At 42.6% G+C, this 24868-nt stretch overlaps 1 protein-coding gene across 1 annotated transcript in view; it reads left to right on the forward strand.

Moving 5' to 3' along the window:
* KCNH4 (potassium voltage-gated channel subfamily H member 4) overlaps positions 1-24868 on the forward strand; it is a 568276-nt gene that overhangs the window by 365890 nt on the left and 177518 nt on the right. Inside the window, exons 6-10 of the mRNA XM_082271443.1 lie at positions 3923-4080; positions 4273-4480; positions 10840-11034; positions 13462-13661; positions 17952-18201. Coding sequence (XP_082127569.1) covers positions 3923-4080; positions 4273-4480; positions 10840-11034; positions 13462-13661; positions 17952-18201 — 1011 coding nt within the window. The remainder of the gene's footprint in view (positions 1-3922; positions 4081-4272; positions 4481-10839; positions 11035-13461; positions 13662-17951; positions 18202-24868) is intronic.

Raw genomic sequence — 24868 nt, forward strand, 5'->3', positions numbered from 1 at the left:
TCCAGCTTTATGCAAGTCAACAATTCTTAATCGTAGGTCTTCTGAGAGCTCTTTTGTGCGAGGCATTATTCACATCAGGCAGTGCTTCTTGTGAAAAGCAAACTCAGAACTGGTGTGTGTTTTTTATAGGGCAGGGCAGCTGTAACCAACACCTCCAATCTCATCTCATTGATTGGCTGACATCTCACTCCAATTAGCTCTTGGAGATGTCATTAGTCTAGGGGTTCACATACTTTTTCCACCTGCACTGTAAATGTTTACATGGTGTGTTCAATAAAAACATGGCAACATTTCATTATTTGTGTGTTATTAGTTTAAGCAGACTGTGATTGTCTATTTTTGTGACTTAGATGATGATGATCAGATCACATTTTATGACCAATTTGTGCAGAAATCCATATCATTGCAAAGGGTTCACATACTTTTTCTTGAAGCTGTATATGCACTCATCAACAGTGCCAGCAATGCTCACCATTTCTGCCCTCTCCTTCATTCATAGAAGCTGAACTATAGCTTCCAGCAAAAAGCTCTCTATGGTTGCAGGAGGCAGACCTGTCATTCATTTCCCCATCCTCCATTCATGGAGTGCTTTTTAATGATGTAAGCTTCTGTGAATGGAGGAAGGGTTTAGAAAGGATGGGCATAGTTGGCAGCCTAGAGGTCGCTATTCACCTGAGTATGGTTTTATCTCTATACAGGTTTAGGAACAGACTTCTGCAACCTTTGTAAACCTCCAAAATCACACCTAGCAATTGGCATCCACAAAAAAAAAAAAGATACTTCGATATTGCAGATCATCCCGGGTTTGTTTTACTAAATACACTTCCGAAAACAGTAACCGTGCTACCAAAGCTTTGGCGGTTTTGTTCAAAGTTTTGGAAATCTCTCTCTCTCTGGATAGCAGTAGAAACCTGACAGGGGTACGAAACCTTTACTGAGTCAAAACTAAAAAAAATAAAAATGTTTTACTGGACATGCACTGTCGGTTCACATTAGTGCGATCACAGAGATCGCATGTAATTCGGAGCGCACTGCTCCTAAATTACATGCGATCTCTGTGTGGTGCAAATTTCAGCCATACAGTTTGTATGGCTGAATTCGCACCGCAATCACACTAAACACGCACATGACCCTTTTTTTTTATCCGCAGCAGAATCTGATCGCATGGTGGTTCACACTAGTGCGATCCGATTCTGTGCGAACTTGCAGATTGCACTGCCATATGCGATCTCAACTGGGGTTGTCGTTAACTTTTAATTGACACCCCCTGTGTATCGCATATGGCAGTGTGAACTACCAGGGATGTGAATGCGATGCGGGAACACGCTGTATATTCGCAGCGTTCCCGCATAGCACAAATGTGAACCAGGACTAAAGGTTTTTATACTGAGCTATTTGCTCTACATAACCCCAAAAAGAAAAAGTTTATTGAGGGGGATGATTTTTCTCCACAGCTGCTGTTTTTTGTCCTATAATTGGCCAATTATGTTTTTAAATATGGTATTGTGGTGATTTATGGTTTGTGTTTTTGTAGTATTGGTACAGTGTCTTGCGAAAGTATTCGGCCCCCTTGAACTTTTCGACCTTTTGCCACATTTCAGGCTTCAAACATAAAGATATAAAACTGTAATTTTTTGTGAAGAATCAACAACAAGTGGGACACAATCATGAAGTTGGAATGAAATTTATTGGATATTTCTAACTTTGTTAACAAATAAAAAACTGAAAAATTGGGTGTGCAAAATGAATCAGCCGCTTTACTTTCAGTGCAGCAAACTCTCTCCAGAAGTTCAGTGAAGATCTCTGAATGATCCAATGTTGACCTAAATGACTAATGATGATAAATAGAATCCACCTGTGTGTAATCAAGTCTCCGTATAAATGCACCTGCACTGTGATAGTCTCAGAGGTCTGTTTAAAGCGCAGAGAGCATCATGAAGAACAAGGAACACACCAGGCAGGTCCGAGATACTGTTGTGGAGAAGTTTAAAGCCGGATTTGGATACAAAAAGATTTCCCAAGATTTAAACATCCCAAGGAGCACTGTGCAAGCGATAATATTGAAATGGAAGGAGTATCAGACCACTGCAAATCTACGAAGACCTGGCCATCCCTCTAAACTTTCAGCTCATACAAGGAGAAGACTGATCAGAGATGCAGCCAAGAGGCCCATGATCACTCTGAATGAACTGCAGAGATCTACAGCTGAGGTGGGAGACTCTGTCCATAGGACAACAATCAGTCGTATACTGCACAAATCTGGCCTTTATGGAAGAGTGGCAAGAAGAAAGCCATTTCTTAAAGATATCCATAAAAAGTGTAATTTAAAGTTTGCCACAAGCCACCTGGGAGACACCAAACATGTGGAAGAAGGTGCTCTGGTCAGATGAAACCAAAATCAAACTTTTTGGCAACAATGCAAAATGTTATGTTTGGCATAAAAGCAACACAGCTCATCACCCTGAACACACCATCCCCACTGTCAAACATGCAGAGATGTATAGTAACTAAGTAGAACTACTTCACTACTGTACTTAAGTACCGAAAGGCGGTATCTGTACTTTCCTAGAGTAGAATTCTACTATTTCTCCTACTTCCACTTTTACTTCACTACATTTTTCAATGATTTCTATACTTCTACTCCAATATTTTTTTATGTGCTGCATAGTTACTAGTTACAATTATAAAAATTACCACTGCCAGAACAGTAGATGGCAGGTTTCATGAAGCTCAAAACATGTGTATCAGTGCATACTAAAATACATGCTACTGTATGTATAAATAAAAGCTGCATTTGAAATGATAAATAACAATATGATGTTCAAACTTTTGACTTCTTTCTTTAATAACTACATAACACAGTACTTGTACTTTTACTTTCAGTACTTGAGTAGCAATTTTTTTTCAAAACTACTGGTACTTTTACTTTCAGTACTTGAGTAGCAAAAATTTTAAAAAACTACTTGCAATACTTAAGTACAAAAAATGTTGAATACTTTAGCACTTCTACTCAAGTCACTTTTTGATCGAGCACTTGTACTTTTACTCAAGTATGGGTTTTGAGTACTTTATACAACTCTACAAACATGGTGGTGGCAGCATCATGGTTCGGGCCTGCTTTTCTTCAGCAGGAACAGGGAAGATGGTTAAAATTGATGGGAAGATGGATGGAGCCAAATACAGGACCATTCTGAAAGAAAACCTAATGGAGTCTGCAAAAGACCTGAGACTGGGACGGAGATTTGTCTTCCAACAAGACAATGATCCAAAACATAAAGCAAAATCTACAATGGAATGGTTCACAAATAAACATATCCAGGTGTTAGAATGGCCAAGTCAAAGTCCAGACCTGAATCCAATCGAGAATCTGTGGAAAGAACTGAAAACTGCTGTTCACAAACGCTCTCCATCCAACCTCACTGAGCTCGAGCTGTTTTGCAAGGAGGAATGGGCAAAAATTTCAGTCTCTCGCTGTGCAAAACTGATAGAGACATACCCCAAGCGACTTACAGCTTTAATCGCAGCAAAAGGTGGCGCTACAAAGTATTAACTTAAGGGGGCTGAATAATTTTGCACGCCCAATTTTTCAGTTTATTTGTTAAAAAGGTTTGAAATATCCAATAAATTTCGTTCCACTTCATGATTGTGTCCCACTTGTTGTTGATTCTTCACAAAAAATTACAGTTTTATATCTTTATGTTTGAAGCCTGAAATGTGGCAAAAGGTTGAAAAGTTCAAGGGGGCCGAATACTTTCGCAAGGCACTGTAGATATTAAGGGTTTTGGACAAGGTATATTGTAATAGAGATTGAGCCTTAGCCAAGGTTTTTTTTGGGGAATATTTCTACATAACCTTGTATGTAAGGTTTGTATGCAAAGTGTACTTTCTGAGACAGTAAAACCCCATATCTCTAATTTTACAGATATAATTTTAAATTTCCGGACTACATATGTTAGCCATTCTGGACAAGTGGTGTATGATCCACGTTCTATCTGTATCCACTACCTCGCCACATGGTTCTTTGTGGACCTTATTGCTGCTTTGCCCTTTGATCTTCTCTATGCATTCAACGTCACAGTGGTAAGAAAAAAATGACCCAGCACATCCTTACTACTTTAGGAGCAGGCTTTTTTTTTTCACATAACTAGAACTGTTAAGCATTTACAAATCAGAATAATGTAAGGCGATTAAAGAATACCTAATTGTTCAAAGCACAGACCACTCTTATCTAATGACCAATCATTTTCTCTTTTTCTGAAAAAATCATGAAAGACATCTCTGGTACATTTACTGAAGACGGTTCGATTGTTGAGGCTACTGAGGTTATTGCAGAAGCTGGACCGGTATTCTCAGTACAGTGCCATGGTGCTAACTCTTCTAATGTCCATGTTTGCTCTGCTGGCTCACTGGATGGCTTGTGTCTGGTATGTTATTGGCCGCAAAGAGATGGAGAGTAATGACCCCGTCACCTGGGACATAGGTAAGCATTGCTTGACACTTTCATTTGGTTGGTGTACGGGCAGGTTAATGAAAAAGCTTTGCCAAGAAAAAATATGATTTTAAAGATGATAATGTTTTTGTTGCATTGATCTGCCATATACAACACAATTTTCCCTTGTGTTGCAACTAGTCACGCTAAAACAATAATGAATTAAAATATCATGTAACGGCAGTTGGGCTTTTCAACATATAACTCTAAAATGATGAAACCACGTAGATAGTCACAAATAATGGAGTACTAGAAATGAGCAAACTTCTAACAACGCATATGTTAACCACTTAAGCCCCGGAAGATTTTACCCCCTTCCTAACCAGGGCCTATTTTGCGATTCGGCACTGCGTGACTTTAATGGACAATTGCGCGGTCGTGCAACGCTGTACCTAAACGAATTTGACGTCCTTTTTTTCCTACAAACAGAGCTTTCTTTTGGTGGTATTTGATCACCTGTGCGATTTTTTTGATCATGCGCTATAAACAAAAAAAAAGCGACAATTTTACAAAAATAACAATATTTTTCACATTTTTTTATATGAAATTCCCCAAAAAAATGTAAAAATCAAAAATTTTTAACATTTTAGGCCAATTTGTTTTCTGCTACATATGTTTGGTAAAAAAAATCGCAAAAAGCGTATTTTGATTGGTTTGCGCAAAAGTTATTGTGCTTACTAACTAAGGGAAAGATTTTTGTCATTTTTGTTGTTTTTTTTTTTAACGAGTAATGGCGGCGATCTGCGATTTTTTTTTTTGCGGGACTGAGACATTGCGGCGGACAGATCGGACCCTTGACTGAAATTTTAGACATTTTTGGGGTTACCAGTGACATTACTACAGTAATCAGTGCTATACATATGAACTGTTACTGTAAAAATGACACTGGCAGTGAAGGGGTTAACTTTTTTTGAGAGGGAGGGGTTAAGTGTGTCCCTAGGGGCGTGATTCTAACTGTGATTGGCTGTGGCTTGATGTGTAAGAACAGAGATCAACGGTCCTACATATCAGAACCGTTTGATCTCCATTCTTACACAGGGGAGAATGACAGGCGGCTTTGTTTACATTAGCCGCCTGCCTTTCTCCTGGTGTAACGGACGATCGCGCGTGCCCGGCGGACATCAGGTCCGCCAGGCACACGCGCGGGGGGGGGGTCCGTGACCGCACGGGAGCGCGCAACCGGGGGCGCGCGGTCGCTCCCTAGACCCTCACAGGCTAGCGACGTAGCCCTACGTCACTTTGCCTATGAGGGGCTGACCGCCGCAGTAAATAGTCGTGCAGCGGTTGGCAAGCGGTTAACCGCCTCAATATCAGCATGTTATACTGTAATCCTTTCTTTCCAAGCCATTTTTAAATTTTTAATGCAGTGATAGTTTGACTGACAATTACTCAACAGTTTTTGTTTTGTTTTTTTTACTATAAAAAAAAATCTGTTTCCCCTTTTCCACTTTCTTTTATAAAACATGCCAAATAAAAATGCCAGGACATTACAAACAACCCCAAAATGTCCCCTTTTTGGAAATTGGGACACACCAAGGTGATCTTGTTTTTTGCCACAAAGTTTTTATAAATGAAGAAACATGCTGGTATTGGGCTGGTTAAGGTGCACTTAGCCTTTAAAAGTTGCACACCGCAGCCAAGTGGGGTGACGTCTTGATTAAGTTGCTAGACTGCAGAATTCTTGTCTAATAAGTGTTTGTTCCACATGGTGTTTGAGGGACACATATCTTTAGATCAGTTGTGGATACTGTATATCTAGGATGCTACTGGAAGCAAGAACACTCATCTTCCTAAGTTTTTTGCTATTCTGCCTGTTAAGAAACATTCCTTTATTTTTTCCACTTCCTTTGTTGAATCCCTCCAAACTTGGTTCTTAGTTCACCAGGTCTGGGCTGGCATTAAAAATCTGACAACTTCTTAGACAAGCCTTCCTTTGGCTTGAAGATGCTCCCCCATTTCCCAGACTGGAGGTTTGTTTGTCAACTTTTGAAGAATGCTTGGACAAAATGCCTCTTCAATGTTTGGCTGCAGCAGATAGTATCCCAGGGCTAAACATTGGAGTTTCGCTCAATGCCCTTTACTTGGTTTCTCACCTCCAAACTTGCTGTGTCACTGCACATATTAGCACATCTCCATGGAGCCCTCTTGGGTCCTTTGGATGAAGATGTCATTGACCCAATTTATGTGGAAGAATGGTTTAAGGGTTTTACTCCATCTTGTTCACCGTTCTTATACATATAGGGGGCATTAACTCAATCTTGGCTTTCAAAGTTCCTTATGTCTTCATTTGATTATGAAAATTCTGCATGAAATCTATTATATCTGTCATTACCTTTCTTCATTAAAGAAATCCTCTGGCTTCTTTTGACATCGGAGATGTTTATCTACATTCCCCATGTTTCCAGTGCATCAGCAATCCCTATTCTTTGCAATGGGGCACCAGCAAAATCAGTTTGTGGCCCTGCCATTTGGCCTCCTGTCTGCACCTTGTGTGTTCACTAACGTGCTAGCCCTGGTATTAGCCCTGGTGTGCTCTTGTGGCATCCCTATTGACTGATACTTAGATGACCCCTGTTGAGGAAAAAAATAGGCTCTGTTGGACAGCATGGCTTTGGCTTCCAAAAATTGCTGCAATTTGCGTGGATCCTAAGCCTTCCGTAATCATCACTGTAAATTACTAAACTGAACTTATGTTAGACTTTGTTACTGGCCTGGCTTTCACTGATAACAAGGTCAAGCATAAGTTCAGTATCAGGATCACAGGAATACAGACTGAAAGACCATTCAGCAATGATCCTATGCAGAACTTGTCACGTGCCTGGGATTGAACCTGGGTCCTGCTGTCCTTGGGCTGTGGCTCTGTTCCCTCTGCCGCTGGGAACCTGAGTCGTGCAGTATACACCTTCTATAGTACCTCTGCTCCTTGTGCGCTGTAGCCCCAGCTGCAATCAATACAAAATCGGATCAGCCTAAATTGCAGTACTTCCTGTGGACTATGCCTGTTTGTTGGATCTGTTTCCCTGGGCCTATGTCTTTATTGTGAACAGAATGGGCACATGTTTTCTGCTTGCCCAAACCGTCTAGTAAATAGAGACGGTCCAACTCATGTTGGAGAAGCTGGGTTAGACCTTGCAAATCCTTCCTCCAAGACCAAGCTCACAGTACCCACATCTTGCCTCAAACCTCCTTGGATTCTTGTGGATTCTGGAGCAGCTGCTATCTTCCTGTATCAGACTTTTGCCAAGAAGAACTATTTTCCTTTCGTTCCCAAACCTAGATCTTTGAACCTCACCATTGTGAATGGGCAACCATTGGGCAAAGTCATTGTGGAATTTTAGACCACCACAGTCACCCTAAAGGTTGGTGCCCTTTATAAGGTCGAAATTATCCTATCTCCTATAGACTCACAGTTCCTGCCTGAAATCATTGGATTTCCATGGTTGCAACTACATAACCCTTCATTTGACTGGCTTAATGGGGAATTTACCTCCTGGGGCACATAATGTCACTACAAGTGCATACTTCTTCCAAAAAGACCACCTCGCAGCTTGTTAGCTTCCGTGTCAGTAACACCCACCTTTCCACTGGTATACCATGGCTTTGCGGAAGCCTTTTTTTTAAAGAAAGTACAGGTTCCACCCCAACACAGTGCTTTCGACTGTGCTATTAACCTGACCCCTAGGGTTCCTCTTCCAAAGGGAAAGACATATTCATTGTCACAGCCCGAACAAAGACCTGTGGAAGAAAACATTCAAGAGGTTTCATCTATCCCTCTTCTTCTCCAGTAGGGGCAGGATTCTTCTGTTGAAAAGAAAGATAGTGGAATTCTTTCATGTATTGACTATCGAGGGTTAAACCAAGTCACCATGAAGGACTTTTATCCTCTGCCCCTTATCCTAGAATTTTTTGATGTCCTCAAATGAGCCAAAGTCTTTACTAAATTAGACCTGTGTGGGGCCTATAACCTGATACGCATAGGGGAGGGGGATGAATGGAAGACAGCATTTAAAACCCTAGTTCCTGGTTATACCCTTTGGGCTTTGCAATGCCCCACCTGTTTTCCAGTGTTTCATTGAGGAGGTGTTCTATGACTTTTAAAACAAGTTTGTAATTATTTATCTAGACGACATGTTAGTTTTTTCCAAGACCCACCAGGAACACGTTTCCCATGTGAAACAATTACATCAGTGCTTACGTACAAACCCCCTTTTTTCAGAGATTTAAAAATGTGGTTTTCATCAGACCTGCATACCATTTCGAGGGTATATAATCAGACCTAAAGGTTTTCAAATTGACCCACAAAAGCTTCCAGCTGTCCTGAAGTGGCCACAGCCAAACACCTTGAGAGGGCTTCAAAGCTTTCTGGATTTTGCCAATTATTATTAGCCCTTCATCAAAGGCATCACCACTATTGCCACACCCCTTACTGTCATGACTAAAAGGGGTTTATTTGTAAGATATGGTCCCCTGAAGCAGTGTCAGCTTCCCAGCACCTAAATATTCAGCAAGGCTCCAAACCTGCAGCATCCAAACCCAGAACTTCAGTAGCTTGTTGAAGTGGATGCATCAGAATTAGGGGCTGGTGCAGTGCTATCTCAAAGACAACCAAGCACTGGTAAAATTCACCCAGTGGCCTTCTTCTCTAAAAAGTTTTCTCCGTCTGAGGGTTACAATGATGTTGGGAACCAAGGCATCTCTTGGAAGGGGCATCAAAGCCCTTTACCATACTGACCGACCACAAACAACTTCTGTGCCTTCAAACAGCCAGACATCTGAGCTCACATCAAGCATGATGGGCTCTTCTTTTCCCGCTACAACTTCATTCTTTCTACTGTTCCAGGACACAAGAACAAAAAAGAGGATGCTCTGTCCCGACAATTTGAGACTTACGGAACTGATCAGCCCACTGAACAGTACATATTACCACAGCACAAGATTGTGGCACAGTTCTCTACGGCCCTTTCACAACAGCTACAGGAGGTACAGAGTTAAATTTCCCAAGGTCAAAAAGTAGCATCTGGTTGAATATTTGTACCCCCTAGTTTCAGGAAGGAGGTACTTCTTTGAGGTCATGATGCGGTGGCGGTGCTGTCTGGCCACCCTAGTGTCACAACCAATTCAAAAATATAACTACTACTCTGACAAAGGAAGGCGTCATATACAGTACTTCCATATGCAGTAGGAGGCGAAATATGGTTGTCCCCCATATATGTGAGACAAAAGCAACCTTCTTCCAAGTTAGTCCCATGTTTTATTGATCCCTACAGGATCATCTTTCGCCTTGGGGCCAGTCTCTTACCGCCTGAAACTGCCACCTTCCCCTGGATACATCTAGTTTTTCACTTTTCTCTACTAAAGAAGGCAGCCTTCAACCAGTACTCAAGACCTCAACAATTACCTCCTCCTGGTCTCGTGAATAAGCAGCACGGAAATGAGGTATCTAAAATCCTTGATTCAAGAAGAGGGGACTGAGGTGTACTGTGTCTAGTATACTGGAAGGGATACCCTGTGGCTCTCAAATCAGCTTAAAGAGGAGCTCCAGACACCTATAAAAAAATAAACATCAGCAGCTACAAAAAAGTGTAGCTGCTGACTATTGAAAAACAGCCACTCACGGTCCAGCGGTGAGCTCACCCCAGCCGTCCTAATCCTCCATCCTCCCTCGCCACGCCGGCATTTTCACTATGGTCACCCGGCTAAGACAGCTTCAATGGACTCCAAGAAAAGGATTCTATGACATACAAGTACAAAAACAGTTTTTTTCTTTATTTAAACAGTGTTCTGAAATTGGAATACACTACATTCAAAGGTAATCCAGTGTTAGAAAGTTGTTTTTGTGACATATTGCTTTGTAGAAATTCTAGTTTCTAAGATGTTTTCGAATTAATGTTAGAGTTTACCATTCTGTAAATCATCATGGTTTTTAGGGCTTTAGGAAAATACTTTTATATGACTCCAAAGATTTTCTATTCATCCTATATGATTATTCTAAGGTACAATGGCTTCTGGGTTTGTCCTGAGAGTATAAAGTACACAATTACATAAGGTATATAGCGTATGTTACATCACAGGGCATGTATTAGGATGTGTGTATTTGGATGTAGTCAAACAATTTGAGAAAAGCAGAAAAAGCCCATGAATTTGTGTATAAAGCATACAGGTAATATAAAAACACATAGGTTGCAACTCATATAAAGCATAAACCTAGTTGCAGTTCAGCAAAAAAATACATGGAGAAAATGCCTGAAGAGGAGAAGCGTATCCCAAAGAGCCTTTGTACCTTCAGACAGTCACTGCGCGCGTTTAATGTGCACATTAAATTTAAACTCTTGATAATTCTATCCTCACAGGCTGGCTTCATGAACTTGGAAAGAGACTTGAAGTACCCTACATCAATAATTCTGTTGGTGGACCTTCTATTCGCAGTGCTTATATAGCATCCCTCTACTTTACCCTTAGCAGCTTGACCAGCGTGGGCTTTGGTAATGTCTGTGCAAATACAGATGCGGAAAAGATCTTCTCCATCTGCACTATGTTAATAGGAGGTAAGACTGGTCCAGGTTGTAGTCTCAATAATGTTTTCAAAACTTACACTGCTTAGGTATTTTGTGCCCCCAGCTACACATTTCTGGGGTACCAATCAACACACTTGCTAGCCAACTACTGCATAGCTTCTAAAGTATAACTCCAATCGAAACTTTTATGTATTGGTTAGAGTGGAGAAGAGTAAGCGCTATTGTTACTCTTTTGTTGCTGCCCAGGGTTTTGTTGGAGAAATTTGCCCTATACAGAAAGTAAGAGAAAATCTGCAACTAGGACAGCAATAAAAAGCTGATAGGGGTTCTAGCCTCCACCTACTCTACTAAAAACCTTCTAAAAAGTGCTGTCCCTGCTGAATTTTGTATCTTCCTATATTAGTGATAACATTGCAACCATAACATGAAGTGAGAGGAACATTTTCCCTACTCTGTGCAGAACTAGTTTTGACAGGAGATACACCATAAAGATACGGTATCTGTTCTGAACAGTAGAATGTGTGAGCATATCCCTTGCTGAACCAGAGCTAAATGGGACAGTAGTCAGTTTTTTGACAGTCGTGCCCATTCAGTTTGTGTCCGGCAGATGAAGATAGATGTAGATAGACCCATAATAGCTCTTTGGCCAATCAGATGTTAATGGCTGTCCCTTTACATCAGGCTACCTCTGATCAGGTTTACAATATATACTCGAGTATAAGATGAGTTTTTCAGCATGTTTTTTCATGCTGAAAATGCCCCCCTCGGCTTATACTCGAGTCACTGGCTTCAGTGTCTTTTTAAAAATGGCGCCGCTCGGCGCTGACGTGTCACTGCGCATGTGCCGCATGCCCGGGAATAGCCGAACGTGTTCGGGCTTTACGGAGCATCGGCGGCGCATTTGCGGTGACGTATTGGCGCAGAGTGGCGCGATTTTTAAATCTAACGCGCCTCACCGACAGACGACTCCGCAGCCCCTGCATTTCCTCATGCAGTGCTGCGGGCATGGTACAGGACATTCTCCTGTACCATGCCCGCAGCACTGCATTTCCTGTGCCATGCCTGCACCTACTATGCCATGCCTATATCTACTGTGCCATGCCTTTACCTACTGTGCCATGCCTGTACATACTGTGCCATGCCTGTACTTACTGTGCTATGCCTATACCTACTGTGCCATGCCTATACCTACTGTGCCATGCCTGTACTTACTGTGCCATGCCTATACCTACTGTGCCATGCCTATACCTACTGTGCCATGCCTATACCTACTGTGCCATGCCTGTACTTACTGTGCCATGCCTAAACCATCACCTGTACTATGCCTATACCATGACCTGTGCCATGCCTATGCCATCTCCTGTACCATGACCTGTGCCATGCCTGTACCATGACCTGTGCCATGCCTTTACCATGACCTGTGACATGCCTGTACCATGCCCTTTGACATTCCTGTACCATGACCTGTGCCATGCCTGTACCATCACCTGTGCCCTGACCTGTGGCATGCCCTTACCATAACCTGTGCAATGCCTATACTATGACCTGCGCCATCTCCTGCACCATGCCCGCAGCCCCTGTTTTGTGTCTCGTGGTGGTCCAGTTGGGTCCAGTAGCTGCTGCATTTCCCACCCTAGGCTTATACTCGAGTCAATACGTTTTCCCACTTTTTTGTGGTAAAATTAGAGGTCTCGGCTTATATTCGGGTCGGCTTATACTCGAGTATATACGGTAGATTGGCAAAATAGAAAAGAATTTAGTCCTTTTCCACTTTTTTTCCAGACCTGGATGGACTTGGAAGTAGGCCGTTTACATCCGCCTGCCCGTAGAGCTGCATGGAGCTTCTGATAAGGCCCACCTGAAAAAATGACCTGATTTTAAAGCCCGTGTGAAAAGACCCTAATAATTATTGTACAGTAAAGGCTATTGTTAAATGAGTTTACTACTTCATCTGTAGTATTATCCAACTCTCATCTAAACATCTTGATCGTTTTTAAAGAAGAATGTTGTCACATCTTGTGGAATGCAGATTTTATTCTTTATATGCTTTTCAAACAAGCTGACCAGTTCATGTTTTTTACAGCTTGCTGATGTGTGGGAAGTCTAAGCGGGATAGAATGTATTATGTGTTTATTTCCCAAGTATTTATCAGTAAAACCGCTGAATTGATTTTGGTGTTATCTAAATAACAGAGTAATATTTTTTTTTCTGACTCATGGGCGACTTTTATAGATTGAAAACTGCTTGTACTAAAGAATAAAGGCAGAAAGATTCACAGCTGCAGATAACTATAGGAAACCATTCTTGTGCTTTTCACCTTACATCTCTTTACTACTTCATTTGGTTAACAATAAATACTTTTCAAATTGGTTGATTTATCACTTTAGCATTGTCCGAACACAACATGTTATAAACAGGCATACTAATACCTTTTATGTTTGTTTCATACTGTTGCAGCTCTGATGCATGCTGTAGTTTTTGGTAATGTAACAGCTATAATTCAACGTATGTACTCCCGACGTTCCCTGTATCACACCCGCATGAAGGACCTGAAGGATTTTATCCGTGTTCATCGCCTTCCTCAACAGCTCAAACAGCGTATGTTGGAGTATTTTCAGACCACGTGGTCTGTCAACAATGGCATTGATGCCAATGAGGTAAGAAGGCCTTTTGGAATGGAACCATGTCAAGTTACATACAGTAATGATGGGAAATTAAACAATTAGGCCTCATTCACATAGGGCGTTAAAAAAAAATGAGCTGCAAAGCCACTACTGACACCGGCTTTAAAAACGTGTTTTTAGTAGCTTTTGCATTGGCGTAAGCAGTTAGCAGTTTTCTCTGCCTCTTCTATTTTCCACTCCCAAATCTAATTACTACAGAGCATATTTTTTCCCACTCTATTGGTTAAACTAGATGGATTCCTGTATTTTTTCAGTCAGACTAACTATGTAACAAGTCATATGACATGTCAAAATCAGTGGTTACCTATGAGAGCTTAACTAATTCGACTTACAGCCCAATGATTTGAATGTAAGCTGCATCCAAGTTGGATCATCATGATCCGACTTGTGGCCTGCGACTTGTGCTCTGAGGATCTTGAAGGGAAACCCCATGCCAAAATAAAAAAAGGCGTAGGGTCGCCCCCCCCCCTTCCCCCAGATCCATACCAGGCTCTTTGAGTCTGGTATGGGTCTTAAAAGGGAACCCCACGCCAAAATGAAAAATAATGCGTGGGGTCCCACCCAAGACCATACCAGACCCTTCGGTCTGGTATGGATTTTGAGGGAAAACCCCATGCCAAAAAACAGACCCAGACCAGACCCTAATGCGAGCATGCAGCATGGCAGGTCAGGAAAGGGGGGGGGACAAGGGAGGGCCACCCCCCTCCTAGACCATACAAGGCCCTCAACATGTTGATGGGGAGAAGAGCCTCTTCCTGACAACCCTTGTCAGTGATTGTGGGGGTCTGCGGGCAGGGGGCATATTGGAATCTGAAAGGGAATTTCATGTGAATTAGTATGGGGTTCCCATTGTTATCTATTAGGATAGAGGAGCTGCAAAGTCACAGTTGCTGCTCCCAATTTTATATCAGTGCTGATGTATAACCCCAAGTTCAGGGACATGCACTCACACCCACATGGATGTCATATTGGGACACAGCAGCTGTGTCTCTGCAGACATCAATAGGACTGACACAGAATATGTGGGAATACAAAGAACACCAGTGCACCCCTTTGTGGGTAAACATGGCCCTGCATAGGGCACAGATCAAATTGCCCCATGTATATGAGGCCTAGGGATGTGGGGGTTGATCATTACTGAGCTGGGGTGGATATGGGATTGGAGAGAGGGGTTTGTACTGAAGGGGCAATTTTTGGCTGTATTCTGTACAGTGGTCTGAACATTATTTTCTCCTGACCCCTGCACTCTCTGCATCTATTAATTCTGACCCCTGCACTCTTTGCATCACTTAATCCTCACCCCTGCACTCTTTGCATCCCTTACTCCTGACCCTGCATTCTCTGCATCACTTAATCCTCACCCCTGCACACTCTGCATCACTTAGACAGCCGACTAATCTGAGCTCTGATGTACAGGAATTGCAAAAGGCTAATTCAAATTTACATTCTTACACTGCTTACATTTAAAAAAAAAAAACGCCTACCTCCACAACGAAGCCTCGGCTGATAGCTCAGCATAGGATTGGATTGGATTGGCTTCAAAAAAAGTATGTATACTGATTTTTTCTTTACAGGGCTAGATAGGTTAGCGTTAGATCATGGATGTCTGTAGATGCAGGGATTTTAGTGTTAGGGTGGACTTATCCTTTGTTTAAACATGTTGAAGTAAGAAGTTCATTGGTTAGTATGTACAGCTGCACCAGATTCTGTGTGCGCAAGTTTTAGTAAATCTCCCCCTTTATCAATTTTTTGGCTTTAATATCTAATTGGAATTTTAATTACCTACTGTACATAATCTTAGCAGCGATATTTACATTTTTTAACTAAAGTATGAGTTTTAAGGAGGAGACTTTTAAGCATCATAGGAGGCTCAGTATATACAGTACATGCACATAGAGTTCAGGTACACTTTGGGTGTTTTCAGTAAATCTACTGCATTATAACCAGGGCTTTTTTTCTCAGAAAATAGGTGCAGGAACTCAACCACAACCACACTGTAGGTGGCTCTGACTCTCTCACTTGCAGGGAGATCATCCAGTGGGGATGTTGGCATCTGCACTGCACCCCAGGCACCTAAATCTACCTTGTTCCCATCCTGAACATCCTGTGGGAGCAGCTCGGGAGATCAGATCTGTGGGAGCTATTGGGAGACAAGCTGTCACATGTAAACCCAGAAGCTGGACTTCTGGGTTTACAAGTGATAGTGGTGAGCGGGGAGCAGAGGGCCTGAGCCAGAGGTGGTGGAACTGAGTTCCACCAAGTTCCAGCTGAAAAAAAGCCCTGATTATAACTACAACAAATACATTTCCTATGTGTACTCCCATGCTTAGTATATATGTATGCAGATGTGATTAAACAAAGACATCAAATTAGTTCAGGAACAATGCATCAGTGGTACCTTCTACACTTTCAACTATAGATATGTATGAGGCCAACATAAAAAATCAATTAGATGTGATTGGGTCACATTACTATGACTGCTGCTGAATTTAAACGCCTGCTAAACCATATAACAGTTACATTAATGTATACATGCTCCTAATCTATGTATACATAGTTTGATTCCAACTGGTTAACAAAACTATTGATTTGATAGATCAGTATGGTAAAGTGGTATAGGTATTTATAATGTACCAGTTGTAGAAGACAGCCCCAAGTACAGCAAAAGTCAATTTCAATAGAAATCTGGCAGGTGTTCCTTACAAAAGGAACTACTTAACCACTTAAGCCCCGGAAGATTTTACCCCCTTTCTGACCAGGGCCTATTTTGCGATTCGGCACTGCGTGACTTTAACGGACAATTGCGCGGTCGTGCAACGCTGTACCTAAACGAATTTGACATCCTTTTTTTCCCACAGACAGAGCTTTCTTTTGGTGGTATTTGATCACCTGTGCGATTTTTACTTTTTGCACTATAAACAAAAAAAGAGCGTAAATTTTGCAAAAATAACAATATTTTTCACATTTTTTTATATGAAATTCCCCAAAAAAATGTAAAAATCTAAATTTTTTAACATTTTCGGCCAATTTGTTTTATGCTACATATGTTTGGTAAAAAAATCGCAAAAGGCGTATTTTGATTGGTTTGCGCATAAGTTATCGCGTTTACTAACAAAGGGAAAGATTTTTATCTTTTTTGTTGTTTTTTTTTTTTAAACGCGTAATGGCGGCGATCTGCGATTTTTTTTTTTTGCAGTACTGCGACATTGCGGTGGACAGATCGGACCCTTGACTGACATTTTTGACACTTTTGGGGTTACCAGTGACATTTCTACAGTAACCAGTGCTATACATATGCACTGTTACTGTAAAATTACACTGGCAGTGAAGGGGTTAACTTTTTTTTGAGAGGGAGGGATTATGTGTGTCCCTAGGGGCATGCTTCTAACTGTGATTGGCTGTGGCTTGAGCTGTATGAACAGTGATCAACGGTTCTACATAGTAGAACCGTATGATCACCATTCATACACAGGGGACAATGACAGGCGGCTTGTTTACATTAGCCGCCTGCCTTTTTCCCTCTGCACCGACGATCGTGAGTGACCAGCGGACGATCGGGTCCGCCGGTCACACGCACGGGGGGGGGTCCGTGACCGCGCAGGAGCTGGAGCATGCCTCCGGCGGCGCGCACTCGCTCCCGAGACCGAGCGCATACTAGCTTATTATTAAATACTTACCTTAGAATGAAGCCTCCGCAGTGCCGCCCGCTCACCGATAACACTGCAGACATATTTGGCCGTCCTGCTTCGCTCCCTCCGGCCATTTGATTGGCCAGAGGCGTGATGACATCACTCCCGCGCATGAGCACGAGAGCCGCCGTTCACGGCACAGGGCTCTGACGGAACCACACGGGTGGCCGTTCCTTCAGAGCGCATGCACTGATGACGTCATCGGCTGCATGCAATGTAAATATCTCCTAAACGGTGCAAGTTTAGGAGATATTTACAGTACCTATAGGTAGGCCTTATTATAGGCTTATCTATAGGCAAAAGTCATTAAGGGGGGTTTACAACCTCTTTAAGTCCCATTTTTTTAACCTATAACTGAAGATCAGACAAGGGTGTGGATAGTGTCCTTATTTCTAATTTAGTAATTAGACATTACAAACATCGAGGCTAGTGGTAATGGACCACAGATTCATGCCATGACTTGTCAGCCAACAGCCTTATCTTTCCTCAAGTCTCAGATTGACCACACTTTCAGAGTATGATTTGTATGCGAATAATAATTTTATATATAAATAATTTAAATTTTCTCTTGCAGCTACTGAAGGATTTTCCAGATGAGTTACGTGCAGATATAGCAATGCACCTCAACAAGGACATCCTGCAACTCCCCGTGTTTGAGCCAGCCAGCCGTGGGTGCCTGCGGGCACTCTCCCTGCACATCAAGACTTCCTTCTGTGCTCCTGGAGAATACCTCCTGCGCCAAGGGGATGCTTTGCAAGCAAATTATTTTGTGTGTTCTGGTTCAATGGAAGTTTTGAAGGACAATATGGTGCTGGCAATTCTTGGTGAGAACATGTTCATAGCTTAAATGAAAAACTGTCTTTATATTGCCAACATAGTGATGCACAGTAATAGGCTAGGCTAGAGTTGCTAGAAATTATTCCATTGAAGAATATACTCATTTTTCATTTTTGAGTTTGTCATGTAAAATTCAGCCAAATAATTAGGCGTATAAGTATAAGGAACTGCTTGCCTAAATGGTTACGCTTTTAAGCACCACAAATTCAACTAGAGATGTGCATGACAGAAAAATGCGTTTTGTTTTGTTTCGACTTAATTTGTTAAGTTAATCCTTTTGTTTGGTCATAATCATTATTCATTATATGAGAATGATTCATTTTCAGAATTCTCCATGTATTCAGATTAGTTTCATAAATACATTGTTCCTGAATCGATTTGTATGTTCGTTAGTTATTTCAAGAGATTGGCTATATTTGTTTTAATGTGTTCATTTGTTATTTCGGGAAATTACTTATGGATTGAGGTCAGTGGCATACCAACGGGGGCGGGGGGCCACCCATTAGGGGGTTGTCAGGGAGCACCAGGGTGACACCCGGGGCCGACCGCTGGACTGCCTCCACCGCTCTCTGCGCTCGCTGACACAGGAGCGCGCAGGAGGAGGAACTGTTTAAAGCAGAGCATGGGAGAGAGACTCACCGTCACTCACGAGCCCTAAATACACAGCGGGCGCTGCCGGAGTTAACTGTGCTGGTTAATAAGAAGGCGATTGGTTGCTAGGACTGCCTATCAACCAATCACCTGCTCATGGCTCGTGAGTGACGGCGAGTCTCTCTCCCATGCTCTGCTTTAAACAGTCCCTCCTCCTCTGCTCTAAGGTAGGAGGGGCACATACATTGCAAGGGGGTTCTATTGGGGGGGGGGGCGGTCTGCATTGTAAAGGGGTTCTATTGGAGGGGGGGTGCATTTTAAAGTAGTTCTATTGGCGGGGGCTTTGTATTGTAAAGGGGTTCTATTGGGGGGGGGGGTCTGCATTGTAAAGGCGTTCTATTGGGGGGGTTTGTACTGTAAAGGGGTTCTATTGGGGGGCTTTGTATTGTAAAGGTGTTCTATTGGGGGGCCGTGTAATGTAAAGGGGTTCTATGGGGGAGCTGTATAATGTAAAGGGTTCTATGGGGGGGGTGGGGGCTGTGTAATGTAAAGGGTTCTATTGGGGGGGCTGTGTATATGTAAAGGGTTCTATTGGGGGTGCTGTGTAATGTAAAGGGTTCCATTGGGTGGGCGGGAACTGTGTAATGTAAAGGGTTTTATGGGGGGGCTGTGTAATGTAAGGGGTTCTATTGGGGGACGGAGGGTGTGTAATGTGAAGGTTCTATGGAGGACGGGGGCTGTATAATGTAAAAGGTTCTATGGGGGGATGGGGGCTGTGTAATGTAAAGGGTTCCATGGGGGGATGGGGGCTGTGTAATGTAAAGGGGTCTAGAGGTAGGGGGGCTGTGTAATGTGAAGGGGTCCAGGGGTACGGGGGCTGTGTAATATAAAGGGGGTCTTCCTACATTTTACTTGCAGTTATTACTGCAGTTCTATAGATTTTTTAGCTTGTGCGTTTTTTTTTTTTTTTGCATTTTCTGAAAGTGCACCAAAAGTCCCGCATGCTGCATCTTTGCCGCGCTTTCAGAAAACAGGAAAATATTTTTTTTTTTGGGGGGGGGGGGGTGACACCATGGTTTACTGCACCTGGTGACCCCATCCCTAGTGACACCACTGGCAGTAGCACACAGTAAGTATGCCACTGCCAGTTACATGTGTTTCTGTCTGGTGCCTCAGGTCAGTCTGTGCCATTTTTGCAGAGGAGGGGGGGCCTGGTCGCCAGGGGAAGCAGAGGGAGGAGGATTCTTTTGGGTTCCGGGCTGCAGTGCTACACGTGACACGTCAATGAGCAGTTTGTCCCCTGCACGCCTGGGGGGGGGGGGGGGGGGAGGGTGCCAGATATAGGATCCGTCCCGGGTGCCAAATGCTCTAGGTACGCCCCTGATGGAGGTGGATCCATCAGAATCTCCGAATTAATACATAACAAATGGAAAAAGATGAATTTCAGATTCATTTGTTATGGTATGATTCGGACAGTCTGGTGGATCCACCTCCATCCAACCCAAACACACCCAAACACCCATTGCACATGTCTAAACTTTTTTGGTTCCTGTTGGTCCAAGCCAGAAGAGCAGTACTTTGCTAGGTGGAAGGCTAAAACAGGGTAAAGAATACATTTGCACAAAACGCAAGCTCCCAGGATTGCCCAACAAACGCTTCCAATTCTCAGAATAATAACTAATGGCTATAGTGGATGAAACTGTTGAGGATTCAGAGTTGAATTTCTTTTCTGATGACTCATGTATTCCTGTGTGCTGTAGGGTGCTTCCACAGCTGCTGCATAAAGAAAAGCTCTCTCAATCAGCATTAACTATTTATAATCCTTATGCTGCTAGCATTAGTAAATACACTGAACAAAATTCTAAAAGCAACACTTTTGTTTTTGCCCCCATTTTCCATGAGCTGAACTCAAAGATCTAAGACTTTTTCTATGTACACAAAAGGCCTATTTCTCTCACATATTGTTCACAAATCTGTGTAAATCTGTGTTAGTGAGCACTTCTCCTTTGCTGAGATAACCCCTCCCCCTCACAGGTGTGACATATCAAGATGCTGATTGGACAGCATGATTATTGCACAGCTGTGCCTTAGGCTGCCCACAATAAAAGGCCACTCTAAAATGTGCAGTTTTATCACACAGCACAATGGCACAGATGTGGCAAGTTTTGAGGGAGCGTGCGATTGGCTGACTGCAGGAATGCCACCAGAGCTGTTACCCGTGAATTGAATGTTCATTTCTCTACCATAATCCGTCTCCAAAGGCGTTTCAGAGAATTTGGCAGTACATCCAACCGGCCTCACTACCGCAGACCACCTGTAACCACACCAGCCCAGGACCTTCACATCCAGCATCTTCACCTCCCAAGATCGTCTGAGACCAGCCACCCGGACAGCTGCTGCAACAATCGGTTTGCATAACCAAAGAATTTCTGCACAAACTGTCAGAAAACATCTCAGGGAAGCTCTTCTGCATGCTCGTCGTCCTCATCGGGGTCTCCACCTGACTGCAGTTCATCGTCGTAACCAACTTGAGTGGGAAAATGCTCACATTCAATGGTGTCTGGCACTTTGGAGAGGTGTTCTCTTCATAGACGAATCCTGTTTTTCTTAGATCTTTGAGTTCAGCTCATGAAAAATGGGGGCAAAACAAGTGTTTTGTGTTTATCATTTTTTTCAGTATAGACAGGAAGGTAAAACAGTATTTACTTGTTTTAAACTTGTTTTTATTACATTTCTTCAGTTGCTTCCTGGTTTATTGTCTAGGCCAAAATTATGTCATACATTCTATGAGTCTTCATAGGCATTTTTTTTTCTTCCATCTGGAGGAGGGGAGAAGGGGCTTTCTTAGCTAAACAAACCCTCCTGCCTACACGCCTAAACTAAGGGCAGATGGATTCCAGGAAGGAAATGCTACATGGATCTTTTGCCCTTACCCAAGATGGCCAATAGTTAGGGAGTGTTTTTCTTAACAAAATAATGCATGGAGACATGGATGGATGAGTGAGTTTGCTTTGAATATTAAAAATGAATTAAATATCATTTTCAGTTTGTGGTGCTCAGAGAGTTCCACCTGTTTTTGTGTTTATTAAAAGTCAGCAGCTACAAAAAGTGCGCGAGTGACCAGCGGCTCCGATGTCTGCCGGCCACTCGCGATCTCCCGCTGGAGAGGGAGAAAGGCAGGCGGCTGATGTAAACAAAGCCGTCTGTCATTCTCCCTGGTGTAACAGCAGAGACTGTACGATCCTGCTATGTAGGATCCTATGTCTCCGTGGTTACATCACAAGCCACGCCCCCCCACAGTTAGAATTACGCCCCTAGGGATACATTTAACCCACTGTTTACCAATAAAATTAACCCCTTCCCTGCCGATTACTGTAGTAATGTCACAGGTACCCCCAAAAGTGTCAAAAATGTCAGTCAAGGGTCCGATCTGTCCGCCGCAATGTCGCAGTCCCGCAAAAAAAAAAAATCGCAGATCGCCGCCATTACTAGTTTAAAAAAAAAACAATAAAAATTACATAAATCTTCCCCGTAGTTATTAAACGCAATACCTTTTGCGCAAACCAATCAAAATACGCTTATTTTTTCACCAAAAATATGTAGCAGAAAACAAATTGGCCTAAAATGTTAGAAAATTTTGATTTTTACATTTTTTTGGGGGGAATTTCATATAAAAAAATGTGAAAAATATTGTTATTTTTTCAAAATTGTCGCTCTTTTTATGTTTATAGCGCAAAAAGTAAAAATCGCAGAGGTGATAAAATACCACCAAAAGAAAGCTCGTCAATTTCATTTGGGTACAGCACGACAAGTGCAATTGTCCGTTAAAGTCACGCAGTGCTGAATCGGTAAATAGGCCCTGGTCTTTGAGCAGCCAAATCCTCCTGGGGTTAAGTGGTTAATAAACATACACTCACCTGGCCCACAATCCAGTAATGCGGTCCGGCAGGAGCCCCAAGTTCTCTCCCTATTCTTCCTGTGGCGCCAGCATCTCTAGAGTGGGCACCCGGCTGCGACAGCTTGCGGCTCCACACCCGGGTGCACACTGCTCTTGCGTGAGTCGAGCTGCACATTCTGAGAAGACAGGCAATCTTCTGGGACCTGTGACGTGTCCCAGAAGATTGCAGGGAGGGGGCGAGGAGAACTTCTGCTCCAGCCGCATAGGCGACCCAAGCAGAAGTGGGAGCGGGTACCTGTTAAATGTAGGTACCCACTCTCCTCCAAAAAAATTACATGCCAAATGTGGCAAGTCAGGGGGTCAGGAGGCCTTAAAGCGGAAGTTCCACTTTTGGGTGAAACTCCGCTGTAGGTTCTGCTTTAGTACAAATAAGGGGCTTTTAATCTACAATGCGTATTTATACCATAATGAAGATATGAGTCTCTTCCTAACTGACTACAAATAATATAAGGTAGCTTTGTTCCCACAGAAGAACAGCAAAAATAACTATAATTTTTCCTCATGTAATACCGTTTATAGTTTTTTGGTGTAAAATATGTATTAACAAATCTATCATGTAAATCCAAATACATATATACATTTAAAGCAGGATTAACTTCTTTGCGCTCCAGTGTAAAACATCTTAATGCCGAAGCACAATTTTGCTACTTTGACATGTGTAAAGCCTCGTACACACGCAACGAATTTCCGCCGACCGGTCGTCCGTCTTTTGTCCAGAGTCGTGTCTGTTGGTTGGAATGTGCTCTAGATGTAATAGTATAGTGTCACCACAAGATGGCCCTTGTGGACACCATTTGTAAAGCCTGTGCCACGTCCTAATTAATAAATCTGAAGAAAGTTTGCTGTTGCTAGAAGCATGGACTTTCCCGGCACAACAATTGACACAAATGTCATACAAATGGTATTTTTATTAGAAATTAGTTAAAACGAATTTGAAAATATAACAAAAAATATGTCTAAGTATTTTACAATCAAAAATCATTAAAAAACAGATCATAACATCACAATCATATAATGTGGACATCCCTCAATCACCCCTAGGGTGTATAAATACCATAAAGACCCAGTAATTGTAAACAGGTCATAATAGGTGCCAGTATGTATCCTGTGATGAGGGAACCGGATACATACTGGCACCTATTATGACCTGTTTACAATTACTGGGTCTTTATGGTATCTATACACCCTAGGGGTGATTGAGGGATGTCCACATTATATGATTGTGATGTTATGATCTGTTTTTTAATGATTTTTGATTGTAAAATACTGTAACGCTCCTGCGTTTCTTATATGGTGTGGATTTTCAGCTGCAGAAATTGTTCCACGTCAGTAGTCATGTAAGAGATATCTGAGCTGAGATACCATTCCCAACCTCAATGACTCATCACGTGTGGAAGGTCTTATTTCAGCCAGTAAATACACGCAATTAGCAAGCTGGTTCCTAGAATGACTTTATGTATGTGGTAACACAATGATGAAGGTTGAGGGATAGGTTGAGTAGAGGTGGTAGGTGATAGGCACTTGAAGGTGAGACAGTAGCAGATGGATGCAGGAAGGTTTAGCAATGTTGTATGGTAGCAGATGACAGAATAGCAGGTGGACATACAAAAGAGATCAACCCAGTGCAGAAAAGTAGCAGTAGTCTCAAGAGCTAGCAATCTAGTTATGCAGATGTGATAAACAGTCTTTACTATGCAGAGCTAGATAGTGTAAGCTTAGTATAAGTTTATAGAGAATTCCCCTGCGGGGTACTTAGCACTATTAGCGATACAGCCGAAGGGTGGTTCAGGAGAGGCGGATGATCCAGTAGCGGGATACAGGGATCAGCGCGGCGAGGTTCCGTCAGCGAGGTAAGCTTGCAAGCATGGAAGCTTCAAGCAAGGTTAGCATCCAGGTAAGGGTGTTTGAACGAACACATGTGAGTGAGAACCGGCGCTTTAAATAGCCATCTAGTCCGGCGCTGGGTGATGACAGCTCCAGTCTTAAAGGTGTATGCGCACCTTTCCAAAAGTAAATGGTGGGGCGCATACACTTGTGGAAAGTGTAATTTAGGGTACCAAAGGTACCGGAACATTACAATACCCCCCCCTTAAGGCCTGCTCCTG

This window comes from Pelophylax lessonae (assembly GCF_965119305.1).
Source record: "Pelophylax lessonae genome assembly, chromosome: 11".
Taxonomy (NCBI): Eukaryota; Metazoa; Chordata; class Amphibia; order Anura; family Ranidae; genus Pelophylax; species Pelophylax lessonae.